The 19,520-nt window shown below is 40.5% G+C and overlaps 1 protein-coding gene across 1 annotated transcript in view; it reads right to left on the bottom strand.

Moving 5' to 3' along the window:
- The window catches only part of ROR1 (receptor tyrosine kinase like orphan receptor 1), a 221,880-nt gene that overhangs the window by 141,548 nt on the left and 60,812 nt on the right, over positions 1-19,520 (bottom strand). The window contains exons 3-4 of the mRNA XM_064279955.1: positions 9,629-9,916; positions 8,662-8,692 (exon numbers count right to left, since the gene is read on the bottom strand). Coding sequence (XP_064136025.1) covers positions 8,662-8,692; positions 9,629-9,916 — 319 coding nt within the window. The remainder of the gene's footprint in view (positions 1-8,661; positions 8,693-9,628; positions 9,917-19,520) is intronic.

Below are 19,520 nucleotides of genomic sequence, written 5' to 3'. Positions count from 1 at the left end.
TGGGGATGACAGCAGGGAATGTTGTCCAGCAGAAGGACTCTGGCTGGGAAGAAGGTATCACTTCTTTGCACAAAGCAATGATAACAACAACAACAATAATGAGGATGACGGTGATGCTAGTCAACATTAAGCTCCTATTATGTGCCAGGGACAGTGCTAGCTATTTTACGCCTCATCTTATCATTTCGTTTTGTCTTCACAACAATCCTGTGAGATAGATACATGGGTTTTTTGTTTTGTTTGTTTGTTGTTTTTGTTTTATTTTTAAACCATGCCCTTTTTACAGACTGATTCTGCAGGAGACCGCAGAGGATGAACTAACAGAAAAAAATACAACTTAAATTCATTGAACTCTAATTACATGTCAGGCCCTATGCTAGGTTTTTTCACATATCGTAAGATAGGTGAGAGTTAGTTACAGTCAACAAATATTATCTGATTCATTCGAGAAACAGTGTGTACTGTTAAGTACTTCACATTCACTATCTCATTTCTGCCAATGACAACCCTACGGAGATAGGTACTTTTATGACCAAATGCAGAAGAGGGCACTTAGATGCTGATTTTCTTTTCTTTTTTTCAAGGACTATTTACTGAATGCTGGCTGTGTTCTAGGACAGGGGATAGGAGATTGAGTGGTGGATAAGGCAGACAACCCATTGCCATCCCGTTGATTCCAACTTATAGTGACCCTATACAGCAGACAAGGTCCCTGATTTCCTGAAGCTTATCTTGTTGAACTGAATCAATGCTCAAGTGGATCAACTGCTAGAGTGGATCTGTTTGCCTGTTGGATAATCAGAAAGTCGAAGCTATACACCGGGTGGGTAAAGGGGCTCAAGCCAAAGCAAATATGAGTTATAATACTGTTGCTCCTCAGGCCCCACTAGAATCAAATTAATCAATTTAGTGATCCTAACAGATTAAAACTGAAGAAGTCAGATCTGAAGTAGGTCCAATTAAAGCCATTTAACCTTCCTGAGCCTCAGTTTACTCTTTTATAATGTAAGGATCAGAGTATTTTCCCTGGAAAGCTGTTCTGGAACAGGGACATAATGCATATAATAATCCCAGCACATTGTGCCGTCCTTGGGAAGAGGTTTAGCAATGAGAATCTCTCATGAAGAACAACACCCTTGGGTCCCCAGAGGCCTTCTAAGAGTGTTTCTTTATGAACAAAAGGCTGAAATTTGGTAAGAACAGAGAGTTTTGTGGTGTTTAACCTTACCCTATTCCCATCTCCTTCTCCATTACTCCAAAGTCTGTAGTAGCCTTGAACTCCAGCAGCCTGGTAGCCACTGGAGGAAGCAGTGTGGGTTTGGAGCTCCTCAAAGGCTCCGAGAGAGAGAGAGAACTGGCACAATCTGACCTAACAGCTTTCTGGAAAAGCCTCATTGACAGGGCTTGCCTTTATTTGACTGGACTCAGAGATCTTCAGCAAGAAAAGCCCTATACCCAGGGCAGGTTTTGAAAAAAGTCACAGTTGCCTGGGGTGGCCATACCAGTTGGGGCTAACAAGAGTTTGGCCAAAAAGTTTAAAAGGAAGATTGAGGGAATGAGATGTCCGTAAGGCCTCTGATAAGCTCTGACATATTCCTGAGAATCCAGAAGGCCACGCTCATGCATGCCTGGAAAAGAGCTGATAAAGCAGCCTCTCTCACTTCTAGCTGATCTTTAGGCCCTGCACAAACAAGAAGTGAAAGCAAAGACTGAGCTGTAAACTGCTGGAGAATTGAAGTATACCCCAACACATACATGCAGCCCTTCAGCAAAGGCTGAGAGACTTACTGGTTTAAGAACATCTCTGTCCTAACACGAACTGATCACTAAGTTATCTATGGAGCCCCTGGGTGGTACAAATGGTTCATGTCCTCATATGCTAGCTAAAAGTTTGGAGGTTCAAGTCCACCCAGAGGTACCTTGGAAGAAAAGTCTGGTGATCTACTTCCAAAAAAAAAGCCATTGAAAACCTTATGTAGCACAGTTGTACGCTGATATATATGGGGTTGCCATGAGTTGGAGTGACTCCATGGCAATTTTTTTAAGGCTAACTGAGCAGATACTTCAAGGAGCCCTGGTAGCTCCGTGGTTAAACCACTTGGCTGCTACCTGAAAGGTCTGTGGTTCAAACTTACCAGCCGCTCCACAGTGGAAAGACGTGGCAGTCTGTTTTTGGAAACATTTACAGCCTTAGAAACCTGATGGGGTAGTTCCACTCTGTCCTTTAAGGATGCTATGAGTCAGAATCAACTCGACGGCAACAAGAGACATGGGAAGCAGATACTTCAGTGGCTATATGTGACAGGGAATACAGGCTATACAGAATTAGTCCAGGAATGTCACTAAACAAACAACAACAACAAACAAGAATAACACACAATACCACCAGAGGGAGGGGATCTGATTTCCAAAGCTACCACATTACATTATTTAAAATGTCCAGTTTTCAACAGAAGTTGGGTCTTTGAAAAGATCAACAAAATTAATGAATCTTTAGCTAGGTTAGCTAGATTGACCAAGAAAGAACAAGAGGAGACACAAGTTACTAAAATCAAGAATAAAAGAGGGGACATCACTACTGACCTTACAGAAATAAAAAATGATTATAAAGGAATCCAATAAAAACTGTATGACAATGCCTTAAATAACCTATATGAAGTAGACAAGTGCCTAGAAAAACACAAACTACCAAGTATGACTCAAAAAGAAATAAAAAATCTGAATAGAACTATAACAAATAGAGAGATTGAAATAATAATTTAAAATTTTTCCAAAAAGGAAAGTCCAGGCCCAGGTGGCTTTACTGATGAAGTATACCAAATATTTAAAGAAATATTAACACAAATCCTTCACAAACTCTTCCAGAAAATATGAGAGCAGAAAATACATCCCAACTCATTCTATGAGGCCAATATTATTCTGACACCGAAACTAGACAAAAACATTACAGGAAAAGAAAACTATAGACCAATATCTTGTATGATTATAGAAGCAAACATCCTTAACAAAAGAGTAGGAAGCTGAATCCTGTAACTATTAAATAAGCTTATATACCATGACCAAGGGGGACTTAGTCTAGAAATGCAAGTTTGGTTTAACATAAAAATCAATCAACCTAACAAAAAGTATGTTAAAGGACAAAAAGAACATGATCATCTCAGCAGATATAGAAAAAGCATTTGACAAAACATAATAATCACCAAAAAAAAAAAAAAACCTTGAAAATGAGGAATAGAAGGAGGCTTTCTCAATGTTATAAAGGGCATCTCTGTAAAACTCACGGTGAACTTCATAGTTAATGGTGAAAGACTGAAAGATTTCAGTCTTTGTGAAAGCTTTCAGGAAAAAGATAGGGACATCCACTCTTTCCACTTTTATTCAATACTGTACTGGAGTTCTAACCAAAGCAATTAAGCAAGAAAAAGAAACAAAACATATCCAGATTAGGAAGAGAGAGGTAAAACAATCTCATTTTGCAGATACCATGATCTTGCATATATAAAATCCAAAGGAATTCACACACATACACACACACAAAACTATTAGTGCTAATAAACGAGTCCAGCCAACTTTCAGGATAAAAGATCAGTACATGAAAATCAATTGTATCTCTATACACTAGCAATAAATAATCTGAAAATGAAATTAAGCTGACCCTAAGATTTAGATGGAAACGCAAGGGACTCAGAATAGCCAAAACAATCTGGAAAAGGAAAAACAAAATTGGAGGTCATAATAATCAGTTTTATATGACACTTGGCAAGGTATAGTCCCTAATTATTCAAACACTAATCTAGGTGGTGCTGTGAAGGTATTTTGCAGAATCAAAAGCACAAGCAACCAAAGGGATAAGAGATAAATTGGACTTCACCAAAATTAAAAACTTTTGTGCTTCGAAGAATACTATGAAGAAAGTGAAAACACAACTCACAGAATGGGAGAAAATATTTTCAAATCATATATCTCATAAGGGTCTAGTATCTAAAATACATAAAGCACCTTTACAATTCAAAAATAGAAAGACAAACGAGCCAATTTAAAAACGGGCAACAAATTTGAATAGGCATTTCTTCAAAGAAGATATACAAATGACCAAAAAGCACACGAAAAGATGTTCGACACCATCATTAGAAAAATGCAGATCAAAACCACAGTGAGCTAGTACTTCACACTCACTGGAATGAAAAAGATGGACAAGTGATAGAATGTGGAGAAACTGGAGCCTTCATACATTCCTCGTGGGAAAGTAAGATGATGCAGTCACTTTGGAAAACAGTTTGGCAGTTCCTAAAAAAGTCAACGTAGAATTAGCACATAAGCCAAGAATTCTACTCCTAGGTACATGCCCAACATACCTAGGATGGAAAAACATATGTCCACATAAATACTTGTACATAAATGTTCACAATAGCATTATTCAAAATAGCCAAAAAGTGGAAACAACCAAATGTGTACCATCAGATGAATGGATAAACAAATAAGTGTAGTATACCCATACAATGGGATATTATTTGGTCATAAAAAGTAATGAAGTGCTAACACATGTTACAACATGGGAATGGGAAGACGCAAAAGGCTACATATTCTAATAACTCCACTTACATGAAACGTCCAGAATAGGCTAACCCATAGCATCAGAAAGCAGGTTGGTGGTTACCAGAGGCTAAGGGGACAGGAGAAAGGACAGCGACTGCTAATGGATATGGGGTTTCTTTTTGGGGTGATGAAAATATTCTAAAATAAGATAGTGGCAAGGGCTGCACAGAGCCCTGGTGGCACAGCGGGTAAGACTCGACTGCTAATCGAAAGGTCGGCAGTTCGAACCCACCAGCCTCTCTGTGGGAGGAAGATGTGACAGCCTGCTTCTGTAAAGATTATAGCCTTAGAAACCCTATGGGGTAGTTCTAATCTGTCCTATAGGGTCACTGTGAGTCAGAATTGACTTGACGGCAATGGGTTTTTGGAAGGGTTGTATATAACCTTGTGACTATACTAAATACTCTGAATTGTATAAATGGGTGACTTTTCTCCAAATTGAAATTAATAAAAAAACTAAGAATTACAATGTCTCAAGAAAGGTTGTCAAATTTGTCATGTTGCCAATAGAATACAAATTCTGTAAAAATCTTGTATAAAACAATGTAGGTACTGAGTTTTGCTGAAATGAAGGCGAGCTGAAAAATAAATTTTTGTGGAACTAATATATAACAATTTGTGAACTATGTATACTCTCTCTGGCCTGTGAGACGAATACCCAGACATATTACAATAATGATTAAAGTAGTTGTCTTTGATAGTTCTTGGTTTTTAGTCACATAAAAACCATCATTTTACACATATTTTTAAATTTTGTCATTATAAAGTTATATGTGTCAAGGTGGTAGGACAGAACGTATTTCACCTAACCGTTTGTTAGCTTGATTTATAACTTCTAAATATTTAAATGTATGCTATCTGGGCCTGCACTTGTACTCATGCCCCAGGCCCTATAATTGTCAGAGGTGGGCCAGGACTCAGCGTTGACAGGAGAAATAAAGCCTACAGCTATGAACACAGCCAAACTAAAATCTCAAACTTGCTCCTTCTACAAATTAAAACACGGTCCAGAAAGCTTCTTGTGAAAACCCATTGCAGTTGCACCAGCTTTGCCTTCTGGGTCATAGTCCCAAGGACCCTACAGGCTTTCCCAGCTGGGAGCTGTTGCTGCAAATGGCAACCAGCTCTCGGCTGGCTTCACATACTTACTGTATCTCACTGTTCTAAAGGGTGTGGCTTGGTCACTGACTTCCATTTGTTTTCCTTTGTATAACTTTGACTATGCCACCTTGAAGTAAAGAGAGCAGTTTCATAACTACATTTCACTCCTACCTTGGAGAAAGCATTGTACAATTTGACAACAGGCTTTCAGAGCTAGCCTGAAAGTTGTGACATTCCCCATGGTTACCATTTTATGTTCTACCTGTCTTCTTGTAGGAGTCCTTGAGTGGTGCGAATGGTTACGCACTCAACTACTAAATGAAAGGTTGGTGGTTTGAACTCACCCAGAGGCACCTTGGAAGAAGGGCCTGATAATCTGCTTCTGAAAGGTCACAGTCTTGGAAACCCTATGAAGCAGGTCTACTCTGAAATGCATGGGATCACCATGAGTTGGAATCAAGTTGGCAATAACTGTTTTTTTATTTTTGTCTCTTTGTAGTGAGGGTTGGCTGCTTGGTGAGGCTATGAGGATAGGGAAGGGAACTGGCATTCTATTTGGGAGTTAATCTTAGGAAGAGAGGAACTCTATGACGGTAGTGGCAGCAGGTCAGAAAAGAAAAAAAGAAAGAGATGCATCACTGGCTTCTAAGGGAAAGGGAAACAAACTTGTCAAAATGCCAACTAGAGGTGCCAAAATGAACATGGAGACTGAGCTGCAAAAGGCCCTGTGGGATTTCCAACTTTAATTATATCTTACTGTCGTTCTCTCCAAGCAAACATGGCAACTATACATTTCATGCTATTGCAGATTAATGTGACGGATAATCTGACAGCTAACATAAAACGGGGGTGCCTGATATCAAAGCATACCTTCAGCTGAGGTTGAACGTCTTTGAGGAACTTCGATACCCTCTCATTAGACATCAGGTCCCGAAAGTGGTAGATAATTTTTGCATACAAGCTAAAAATCATGAGAGACTTAGCTTGTGTTCACCAGAAAGATGGCAGTAGAGAAAGAACGAAGACTTCAAGAAATAAGGACATAGAAGTCTTTGAAAATAATTTTGGCAATAAGAGAGGAAGCCTCTGATGCAATATGACAGGCAGAAAGCCAACAGCTCATCACCTAATAGTAAATGCAGGTTAGTTAACCTGGGATACAGATTATCGCCTACATTTGAAACACAGATTAGCAGGAACAAAGAAAGTAGCAGGGTGGGAAGCATTTTTACAGCAAATAATAAAAGCTTTAATCTTTGTTTAAATAAGACTTCAAAAGGATTCACATATCAACCAATAGTGTGATTATTAAAAAAGGAAGAAAAGAAGACTAACTTCAAGAAATGCAAGACAGAGTGACCAAACTTCTGCCTTGTTTTAACATCAATCAGTATTTTCTACCTGGGCAAGGAGAATGCAATTAGCATTTGGGTGACTGTAAATACTCTTTTACAGTTGCCTTTAAGAGGCTGATGAAATAGCAGAACAGTGTGGTTGAAGACCAATGTTTATTTTACCCGTTACTTGTTCTATTAATGGGATTGGGCCATGGGGCCTCTGGGCACACGCAAATGTACTAAAATACCCTACACTGTAATTAAGTGGCACATAGGGGATTAGAGCAAATTAAGTGGTTGTTATATCTGCCATGGTGTAGTCTAGGTCAGACACTTTGATGCTGTCATGGGAGAGCCCAGTGAATATTACTTAGGAAGTCTACAAAATATGGAAAATATTTTCTTACAGAGCAAGGGCTTTAATTAACCAGTCTTTTCCCATTAATAAAAAATATACATAAAGAAAAATGTCCTAAGTGGATACTCCTAGAGTGAAAGATGAGAATTCCTTAGCCCGAAAAAAGGATAAATGCATCAACAATATTATGTTAAAGAAATTGCATCTTCTGACCGCTCTGACTGGGATTACAACAGAGGGACCTTGACAGAGTGAGAGAAAAATATAGAACGAAAAATCAAATTCACAAAAAAGACCAGACTTACTGGTCTGACAGAGAATGGAGGAACCCCTGAGACTATGGCCTTAAAACACCCTTCTGACCCTTGAGGTCAGAAGACCTGGAACTGAAGCCATTCCCGGGGAGCACCTTCCAGCCAAACAATAGACAAGCTCATAAAATAAACAATAACACCCAGGAGGAACATGCTGTTTAGAACAATTAATCATAAGGGATCAAAAGGGCAATATTTGCCAAAAGCAAAGATGAGAAGGCAGAAAGGAGTAGAAAATAAGGACAAAAGTAAACAGGGGACCCAGGGCAGAAATGGGGAGAATACGACATATTGTGGGGAATGAAACCAAGGCCGTGAAACACTTTGTGTATAAACTATGGAAACAGATTCTAATTTGCTCTGTAAACTTTCACATAATGCACAACAACAACAAAAGAAATTGGATCTTTAGACGTCATTAACAAAGGACTCAAAAGGAATCAAACTTCCTCATTACTCTCATTCCAGGCTTGGGGCTTTCCTTCCCTGTGTGTCAGAACTTCTGCCTCTGAGTTCTTGAAAAGGAATGAAAAAATTAAGTGATCACCTAATTGTTGCCCTGTTCCATAAGTAAAGCACCAGAAACGCTTGGAGAAATAAAGACCCTTTGAAACATTGAGTAATGGTTCCTAAGCCAGCACCCTATCATTTTTTGTTTGATTTTTACCAACTCCACCATTTCCACTGAATGTTATTAATTTAAAAACAATAAATGTAAGTAGATTTTTGCTTTGATCATGTGGAATCAACATCACCATGCTTGAGATGACTGCCAGTGCTCATCTCCTCTGCATCTTCACATCAGAGCAAAAGCAAAACGGAGTAAGGACAGGACAAAATGGAATGACATCTGGAAATAGAGTGTTGGCCCAAACAGAGGACAACATTGCCTTTGCCCTAGAAACCTGAGAAGAAATGCTTACAAATGACAAGAAAGGAGGTACGAAGTACTTACGAGGATCCTGGACTTGCGGTGGGAGGGGGCCCTGAAGAAATGAAGAAAAACAGAAAGAAAAGTCAGTCTAGGTTATTGGAGGGTAAGTGTGCATACAGTCAAACCATTACGAATTAAAGTTCTCAACCACCCCGAGGTGATATTTATTTTCCTGGGATTTATTATTTTGCTCCAGTTCCCACCAATCACCTGTACGAAAAAAATGTACCAGTGAGAACACGTCTATGTCCCACAGCTCAGGGCCTAAAAAATGCTAAGGCAAGTACTGAAAAATGAGTCAAGAGAGTAGGCGTCCTCAAACTATTGTGGGAGTTTCCAACAGCAGGCTGAGTGACTGCGGAAGGGCCTAGATTGCAACAGCAGTGAACAGTCTTTGATGGCAACTGGACAGAAAAGGGGGAAACATGTTGCAAATCTTCCTAACTTTGCCAGACAAGGAACATCCTTGCTGGGAAGAAATGCTCAAAGGCACGATGGTTTAGAGAGGTGCTGTGGGGTCAGACAGATTTGGACTCCATTCCACCTCTCCTCTAGTTGGGCAACCCTGGAGGCATAGTAGTTAACCTCTGGGCAGTGGTTTACTTATTTGTAAAATGGGTGTAATTGTACCAGCTTTGGGGTTGCTGGGCACATAGTAACCAGTAATAACCAGTTGCTGTTGAGTCAATTCCAGCTCATGGTGACCCCACACATTTCAGAGAAAGACTCTGTTCCATAGTGTTTTTAGTGGCTATGATCTTTCAGAAGTAGGTCGCCAGGCCTTTCTTCTGAGGTGCCTCTGGGTGGATTCGAACTGCCAACCTTTACGTAGCCAAGTGCTTTATCATTTGCACCACCCATAGACTCCTGGGCATACAGTACATTCTCATTAAGTATTCATTCCCTCCTTCCTCTTTCCCATGGACTCTAGCCATTATACTACAATGGGCTGAGAACCAAAGGCCAGACCCAATTGGAGGGTGCTTACCAAATTTGACAAACAAGACTCCAGTAGTAGAAACCACCTTCTTGCCGTTCGTTGCCACGCACTGAAAATAGCCCGTGTCTGTGGTGTCCAGGTTTCTGATCCTCAGCCGAGATCCATAGTTGGTTGCCCGAAAGGAGATTCTCCTGGGTTCCTGGACCACCGGTGCATCATTTTTGAACCAGCGGATGGTGGGAGGTGGATTCCCGGAGACTTTGCAGTGCAGTTCTGCTGTCTGCCCCAGGGATGTGGTGATGTTATTCATTGGTTCATCCAGGGTCAGGTAAGAATCTGTGAACACAGCAGGCAAGTAGGCAGGTGAGAGGGTCAAACAGCTGGAGAGCACTTCCCAGCAACCTGCCGGAGGGACTCCAAATCCACCCCAGTGTGCCCCAGGATTATAAAGACACTCAACAGGAGGATGCGCTAGAGACAGACAAGGAATAAAGTTATACATTTACCAAGGTCCCATGACTACTAAATAATCACCCACAGAGCCTGCTGTTTAGAAGGAAATTTGTTACTAATAATAGTGTAAAACCCCAAGTTTTCAAATGATTCTACAGTACCCATGGATAAATGTATTTCCTGAACAAAAAACAAAAGAGCTTTTGTTTAAAATTTTTAACAATACAGAGATGATGAGAAAGAAGTAAAATTGACCTCAAACCTCACCTGAAAATAACACCATTCTTAACATTCTGGCAAGCATTCTACCAGCTTGTCCACTCTGGATAAGAGAGAAAGCATCAAGAACTGGGAAGAGCAGGAGTAACACATTTATATCGATATGGCATGAGATCAGGAAGGATGAGGGAAACCTTCTTCCCAGTGATGACACAAAGGTTGTAAAGATTAGGTCACCAGCAGACAAAGTGATGAGTCAATGTCTATTTCCATAGCAGTATTCAAAGCAACCATAACATGTTATAATGTATAATTCTATGCATTAAGTTTTTAACTGACATAAAATTTACACTCTGAAATGCACAGATCTCCAGCGGACAGTTCCATGAGTGTTAACACATTCATGTAACCAATGTCCCAATTAACAGGACATCAAAACCCCAGAGATTCTTTGCAGTTAATCTTTGCTCCCACCCTCTCACCTCCAGGCTACTGTTTGGATTTTTAGCACCATAGATATACTTTGCCTGTTCTAGAATTTCATATAAATGGAATCATACTGTAGGTACATTTTGAATTTGGCTTCTTTTGAAGGTCATTGCATTAAACATTCTAATAATGTATAAGTTTTACTTAAGCTCATTCTTCAATAATATAATATTTAAATATCACTAATATTTGTGAGCGCCAATTGCAGAGAAAATATTTAATTTATTTAAAAAATTGTCACTCCTATACAAGGATTTTTTTTTTTTTTTTAATTTCATTTTCTCTGACCACCCATCCTTGGGAAGATCCCCCTGCCACACAATCCCTGCCTCTATCCTTCCCCTACCCTCCAACCCGTGATGACTTGTTTAGCAGCTGTCTTTGCTGCAGGGTTATAAGTCTCATAATGGCAGGTACCTCGACTGTTTCAGTCAACACTGCATCCCCACTGCATTCTACTGTATCTAGCAGTGTTGCTCAATAGAACTTTCTGCAATGATGCAAATGTTTACAATCTGCATTGTCTACTTGGTAGCCACTAGCTACATGTGGCTACTGAGCACTTGAAATGAGGCTACAGCGACTGAGGAACTGAACTTTTAAATTTCAATTGCCAAGTGTGGCTAGTGGCTACTGTACTGGACTAAGTACATCGTAGTAAATTTGTTGAATCCAATGGAAGGTTATTGAAAAATGACGCTTTTTTTTTTTTGAGATCTTTAATTGGCTAATTTAATTAACCAAATGCTCGTAAAATATTTTCTTACAAGCCAAATGACAAATGATTCTTGTATTATTTGCTTTAAATTTCCACAAAGAATAGGGAGGGGTGTTGTCAAAGTCGGGGCAGTCCCACAAGAGTGTGCCACGTGTGTGAATGGCCTTCATCGTGTGTGTGTGTGTGTGTGTGTGTGTGTGTGTGGTGGACAAAACAATTATGCACAACCACCACTCATTGTGTTACCATAATAACGCTGTTCATCTCATTTAGGCCAATGAATAATTACCCTTCACAACAGAGTCAGAAACTCATAAATGATCTTGCTAATGCCTTTCATTTATATACTGATCTCTACCTCTGAGCATGTTTCTATAGTCTATATGCATATATACTCAACCCACAAATGTGTCTGTTCATGGATGTAAGCACATGTGTTTCTAAGATGTTTGAGGTATGCTCACAAAGCAGTGAGGCTATTAACAGCTGGCTTTTTTTTTTTTTATGAAGACATCATCATAGCCTTCCACCCCCATCTCATGCCTTGTGAGGTGATACCTGTGAACCGCTGTAGAGACAAAACGTAGAAACAGCAATCACATAACAATGCCAGTATAGCCATGCCAGTATAGCCATTGTAATTAACAATCCATCAGGAAGGTTCTGGAGTTTAACTGACTGGGTTTGAATCCCAGTTCTGCCTCCATCTATCTGTGTAAACTAGGGTAAGTTACTTAACCTCTCTATACTTCAGTCTAACCAACTGAAAAATAAGAATAATAAATAGGGATCTAAGTGGCAAAACAGAGGAGGATTAAAATCAAATTAGGTTGAACACATAAAGCACTTAAAGCAATGTTTGGTAAAGAAAGCAAGCGCTGAAAAAGGTTAATTAATGCCGCTATTATTTTTATGGTAACAACAACATCTGTGTAATGATTTTTAGGCTAAAAACTGTTTTTATGATCTCTATCTCGTGTTATTCTCTAACAATCTGGTGAAGTAGGAAAGGCACATTAATTATTAGAATCCCCAGTTGCAGATGGAGAAATAATGTCTCAGAGATTAGTTGATGTCATGGATTGAATTATGTTCCCCCAAAAATGTGTGCATCGATTTGGCTGGGCCAGGATTCCTGGTATTGTGTGATTTTCCTATATGTTGTAAATCCTGCCTCTACGATGTTAATGAGGGAGGATGGGTGGCAGCTGTGTTAGTGAGACAGGAGTGAATCTACAAGATTGGATTGTGTCTTGAGGCAATCTCTTGAGACATAAAAAGAAAGAAGTAAGCAGAGAGATAGGGAGACCTCATACCACCAAGAAAGCAGTGCCAGGAGCAGAGTGAGTCCTTTGGAGCAGAGAAGCTCCTAGCCTGGGTAAGAATGATGAGAAGGCTGACAGAGAAATGTTTCCCCTGGAGCTGACATCCTCAATTTAGACTTTTAGGCCCTAGTTTGCTGTGAGAAAATAAACTTCTCTTTGTTAAAGCCATCCACTTCGTGATGTTTCTGTTATAGCAGCACTAGATAACTAAGACAGTTGACTTGCCCCAAAGTCACACAGTTCATAAGCTGTCCATCATGCCCAAAGCTTCCAGCACTAACGGCCTTTAATTCTCAGGCTTAGCTAACCCCCTAAACAAAATTGAACTGAGGTAACCGACAGATATAGTAGTAATCACAGAGAGAAAATTTTGAAGTCCTACCATCTGCCAGGAATCCCTGGGTGGTGCAATTGGCTAATGTGCTTGGCTGCTAAACAAAGATTGAAGGTTCAAGTCTGTCCAGAGGCACCTTGGAAGAAAGGCCTTGTGATCTACTTCTGAAAAATTAGCCACTGAAAACCTTGTGGATCACAGTCCCACTCTGACACACACGGGGTCGCCATGAGTCAGAACTGACTTGAGGGCAACTGGTTTGTTTTTTACCATATGCCAGGGGCTATGGTCACCATGAACTGGAATCCACTGGACAGCAATGGGTTTGTTTTTTTGGTTTAGTTTTACTCTAGTGTTTACTCACACAATAACCCTGAAAGGAAGAGGAAGGAATTAGTGCCACTGTTTTACAATAAGGAAACCTAGGATCAGACAGGTTAAGTGACTTGTCCCAGGCCACACAGCTGTACCGAGATCCCACTCAGATCTCTCCAGGTCAAAAACCTATGCTTTTTCCACTCCACCAGACTGCTTTGGGAGGGTGAGTCCCACTGAGGGATGGGGACGGAATTAGAATTTACTCCCTAAAGCCAAGGTAAGCCGCACACCATGGGACTGTGATCTTCTTTCTACTAACTCTGGCCAGGATTTTCTGGTTATTGGCTCTAAGCTTTAGCCAAGAGTTTTGGTTGGTGTTCTAGCTTCCCTTCAGGGTCTAAGTATCTCTCTGGACCTGTTATGCTGAGATCCTAGGTCCCCTGCCTAACACTTGGCAAACTCTTCATCCTGAGGTAACATCCTGTTTCCTGTCCTTCCAGCTTTGAGTTGGAGGGGTCTCCTTGGAACCATGTGAGTGCCAAATGGATGGCAAGAGGTGTCATCACTCAGGAACTCCCACAGCCTGGCTCCACCTTCTTTAAATATCAAAGCCAACCAGGATCAAACCACACTCACCAGAGACCATGACCAATAGCTGGCTATTGGGCACTTGTCTCAGGGTTAACATTACCAGCTGTGTAGTTACTGTATCTCTGTCTGTAGTTACTTGTATCTCTGGTCTAGTCATTTCTACTTTCTTTCCTTGGCCTTCTTCCACAGGTGGTTGTTGCTGAAGTCCCAACAAGCTTTGTGGCCAAGCCCACATAGCTTATAAGAGGGTGAGCTGGAATTTTAACCTATTTCTTTTCCCTCTAAACCCCAACTGCTTCTCCTGACACTGCACTCACAAACATACAATGCTTCAAGTTTTTTCCTCCAGGAACACAAATTATTCAAAAGCTAAAAGCTGGAGAAAAATGACTCTTTTTTAAGATCTGTAACTGGGGGAAATGGACTGGTATTGGCCATTTTGAATCGGACAATCATATAGTCTACTATGCTGGGAATGACAACTCGAAGAGGAATGGTGTTGCATTCATCGTCAAAAAGAACGTTTCAAGATCTATCCTGAAGTACAATGCTGTTAGTGATAGGAAAATATCCATACGCCTACAAGGAAGACCAGTTAATATGATTATTATTCAAATTTATGCACCAACCACTATGGCCAAAGATGAAGAAATAGAAGACTTTTATCAGTTGCTGCAGTCTGAAATTAATCGAACATGCAATCAAGATGCATTGATAATTACTGGTGATTGGAATGTGAAAGTTGGAAACAAAGAAGAAGGATCAGTAGTTGGAAAATATGGCCTTGGTGATAGAAACAATGCCGGAGATCAAATGATAGAATTTTGCAAGAACAAGGACTTCTTCATTGCAAATACCTTCTTTCACCAACATAAACGGTGACTATACACATTTTTTTTTTTTTATATACACATGGACTTCACCAGATGGAACACGCATAAATCAAATTGACTACATCTGTAGAAAGAGATGATGGAAAAGCTCAATATCATCAGTCAGAGCAAGGCCAGGGGCCGACTGTGAAACAGACCATCAATTGCTCATACGCAAGCTCAAGCTGAAACTGAAGAAAATCAGAGCAAGTCCACGAGAGCCAAAATATGACCTTGAGTATATCCCACCTGAATTTAGAGACCATCTGAAGAATAGATTTGACGCATTGAACACTAGTGACCGAAGACCAGATGAGTTGTGGAATGACATCAAGGACATCATCCATGAAGAAAGCAAGCCGTCACTGAAAAGACAGGAGAGAAAGAAAAGACCAAGGTGGATGTCAGAGGAGACTCTGAAACTTGCTTTTGAGCATCGAGCAGCTAAAGCAAAAGGAAGAATTCATGAAGTAAAAGAACTAAACAGAAGATTTCAAGGGGCCTCTTGAGAAGACAAAATAAAGTATTATAATGACATGTGCAAAGAGCTGGAGGTGGAAAACCAAAAGGGAAGAACATGCTCAACGTTTCTCAAGCTGAAAGAACTGAAGAAAAAATTCAAGCCTCGACTTGCAATAGTGAAGGATTCCATGGGGAAAATATTAAATGATGCAGGAAGCATCAAAAGAAGATGGAAGGAATACACTGAGTCATTATACCAAAAAGAATTAGTCGATAGTCAACCATTTCAAGAGGTGGCATATGATCAGGAACCAATGGTACTGAAGGAAGAAGTCCAAGCTGCTCTGAAGGCATTGGCGAGAAACAAGGCTCCAGGAATTGATGGAATATCAATTGAGATGTTTCAATAAACAGATGCAGCGCCAGAAGTGCTCACTCGTCTATGCCAAGAAATATTGAAGATAGCTTCCTGGCCAATTGATTGGAAGAGATCCATATTTATGCCTATTCCCAAGAAAAGTGATCCAACCGAATGTGGAAATTATAGAACAATATCATTAATATCACACACAAGCAAAATTCTGCTGAAGATCATTCAAAAATGGCTGCAGCAGCATATCAACAGGGAACTGCCAGAAATTCAGGCTGGTTTCAGAAGAGGACGTGGAACCAGGAATATCATTCCTGATGTCAGATGGATCCTGGCTGAAAGCAGAGAATACAGAAGGATGTTTACCTGTGTTTTATTGATTATGCAAAGGCATTTGACTGTGTGGATCATAAAAAACTATGGATAACACTGCGAAGAATGGGAATTCCAGAACACTTAATTGTGCTCATGAGGAACCTTTACAAAGATCAAGAGGCAGTTGTTTGGACAGAACAAGGGGATACTGATTGGCTCAAAGTCAGGAAAGGTGTGCGTCAGGGTTGTATTCTTTCACCATATCTATTTAATCTGTATCCTGAACAAATAATCCGAGAAGCTGGACTATATGAAGAAGGACGGGGCATCAAGATTGGAGGAAGACTCATTAACAACCTGCATTATGCAGATGACACAACCTTGCTTGCTGAAAGTGAAGAGGACTTGAAGCACTTACTAATGAAGATCAAAGACCACAGCCTCCAGTATGGATTACACCTCAACATAAAGAAAACAAAAATCCTCACAACTGGACCAATGAGCAACATCATGATAAACAGAGAAAAGATTGAAGTTGTTGAGGATTTCATTTTACTTGGATGCACAATCAATAGCCATGGAAGCAGCAGTCAAGAAATCAAAAGACGCATTACATTGGGTAAATCTGCTGCAAACGACCTCTTTAAAGTATTGAAGAGCGAAGATGTCACCCTGAAGACTAAGGTGCGTCTGACCCAAGCCATGGTATTTTCAATAGAATCATATGCATGTGAAAGCTGGACAATGAATAAGGAAGACCGAAGCAGAGTTGATGCCTTTGAATTGTGGTTTTGGCGAAGAATATTGAATACACCATGGACTGCCAAAAGAACGAACAAATCTGTCTTAGAAGAAGTGCAACCAGAATGCTCCTTAGAAGCAAGGATGGCGAGACTACATCTTACATACTTTGGACATGTTCTCAGGAAGGATCAGTCCCTGGAGAAAGACATCATGCTTGGCAGAGTACAGGGTCAGTGGAAAAGAGGAAGACCTTCAACGAGGTGGACTGACACAGTGGCTGCAACAACGAGCTCAAGCATAACAACGATTGTAAGGATGGCGCAGGACCAGGCAGTGTTTCATTCTGTTGTGTAGAGGGTCACTATGAGTCAGAACCGACTCGATGGCACCTAACAACAACAACAACTGGGGGAAAGAAAGCCCTAGTTGCATAGTGGTTAAAGTGCTCAGCTGGTAACAGAAAGGTTGGTGGTTCGAACCCATCGGCTACTCTGTGGGAGAAAGATGTAGCAGTCTGCTCCTGTAAAGATTATAGCCTTGGAAGCCCTGTGGGGCAATTCTACTGTGTTCTATGGGGTCACTATGAGTCGGAGTTGACTCGACAGCACCGGGTTTGATTTGGGTTTTTTTAACTAGGTGAATGTAATGGATTGAACACTGTCCCCCAAAATATGTATTGAAATTCTGGCCATATGCTGTTATGATTTAATCATGAAATAAGATCAGTTGGCCTCTAGTAGAGCAGATTACCTTCCATAATGCAATCTAACATAATGCCATCAATCAGTCAGTTGAGGTTATGCCAGCGTAGGTTGGATCCTGAACCTAATCACTTCTGAGTTATTAAAGACCAAAATGGAGACAGACACAAACACACACAGAGAAAGACAGGCGGTATGTGAAAATTAGCTACATGCAAAGGAACCAAGGAGTGCCCAGGTCTACCAGAAAGAAGGAATGAACACAGCCAAGACCCTGATTTAAACTTTAGCCTCCAGAACCGTGAGAAAATAAATTCCTTCTCTTTTTAAGCCAACCACTTGTGTTATTTCTGTAACAGCAGTACTAGGTAACTAAGACAGAGGAGTATTGCAATTATACCCTGAAGGCGTACTCATCTTAAAACTTACTGAAAATAAATCAGTATGAGATGCTCCATTGTATGAAATCAACCTTCCAAGACTCTGGAGCCAGACTGTCTGAGTTCACATCCTGGTTCTATTACTTATCCACTGTGTGACCTGGGGTAAAACTGTCTCAGTTTTGTTATCTGTGAAATTGGTTTAATAATTGTATCTTCTTCATAGGCCAGTATGAGGATTAAACGTTAATCCTCATACGTTAACTCATGGAAAGTGCTTAGAATGGTATCTGGCACAAAGCGACCAGCATATGAGTGTAACTATTATTGTATTATCTATTTTATTTTTCTCACAAATATATGACTCCTAAAAATGGGGAATAATTATCCATCCAAATGTTTAGTTTTCTGGCCAAGGAACAGCTGTCTGATATTTATTTTTCTTTGCATGTCCCATTTCACAGTGCTGTTGCACATTCACAAAATTAGGCAGCTACAGAGCTGGAAGAGACTTTGACTAGATGCCACTGTGCCGATTCCAACTCACGGTGACCCCACGTGTGTCAGAGTAGAACCACGTTCCATAGCGTTTTCAATGGCTGATTTTCCGGAAGTAGATCACTAGGCCTTTCTTCTGAGGTACCTCTGGCCGAACTTGAACCACCACCCTTTTGCTTGATAGCCAAGCATATTAACTGTGTGCACCACCCGGGGACTGAAAGAAATTTCAGAGATCACCAATCCAGTCCTGACTTCATAGGACAGGAATATAAGGCTCAGAAGTTTAAGCCACTTGCCCAAAAGCACATGGCTAATACACGGAAGGATTGAGAATGGATAATTTGCTCATGAAGTTCTATGTAAGATCAATCTAAAAAAAAAAAAAAATGAGGGTCACAAGGCATCTTGAAATCTGTGTAGTAGCTAGCCCAAAGCAGTGTGTTTCCATAGACAACAAAGGTAACATAAACAGATTTCTGCTTTTACTGAACAAAAGAGCCTTGACACAAACTCAGGGAATTTAATTTTAACTTTCCACTGATAAGGAAGAACGTTCAAATTTGTTTGCAGTCTGTAGCTGCTTACTTAGTAAGCAAAACAAGCAAATGGTCTGGTTCTTAGTTTGGAAAAGACTGGAAGCATCAGAACAACCTTTGGCCCAAACAACACAAAAGCGTTCTGTGACCGAAAGATCAGATGAAAACGCATGTCTGTATCACTGCAATCAGTATTGTTGTTAACAACTCCCCTGGACATGATCCATTCTCTTCCCAGAAGGGACCTTCTATAAGCGTGTCATGGGCCACACTACAGGACCCATTGACTCTATAGCCAAACCTTGGCATGACCATTGCAGGTTCTGGACTAGTCATTCCTTTTAGAGAACACATGAGCATCTCAGTGAAAGGGCCAAACAAACAAAACCCCGTTGCCTTGGAGTCAATTCCAACTCATAGTGACCCTAAAGAACAGAGTAGAACTGCCCCATAGGGGTTCCAAGGAGTGACTGGAACTGCCGAGCTTTTGGTTAGCAGTCAAACTCTTAACCATTTCACTACCAGTGCCACATGGAGGAAATCCATGAACTGAACCCCAGGACCCGTTCTGCCGCTGACCAGCTCTGCGTGCCAGGTAGTCGCTTTGCCTCT

The sequence above is a fragment of the Loxodonta africana genome, chromosome 3, assembly GCF_030014295.1.
Source record: "Loxodonta africana isolate mLoxAfr1 chromosome 3, mLoxAfr1.hap2, whole genome shotgun sequence".
Classification (NCBI taxonomy): domain Eukaryota; kingdom Metazoa; phylum Chordata; class Mammalia; order Proboscidea; family Elephantidae; genus Loxodonta; species Loxodonta africana.
The sequence above is the reverse complement of the archived record's forward strand: the minus strand, read 5'-3'. Positions and strand labels throughout refer to the sequence as shown.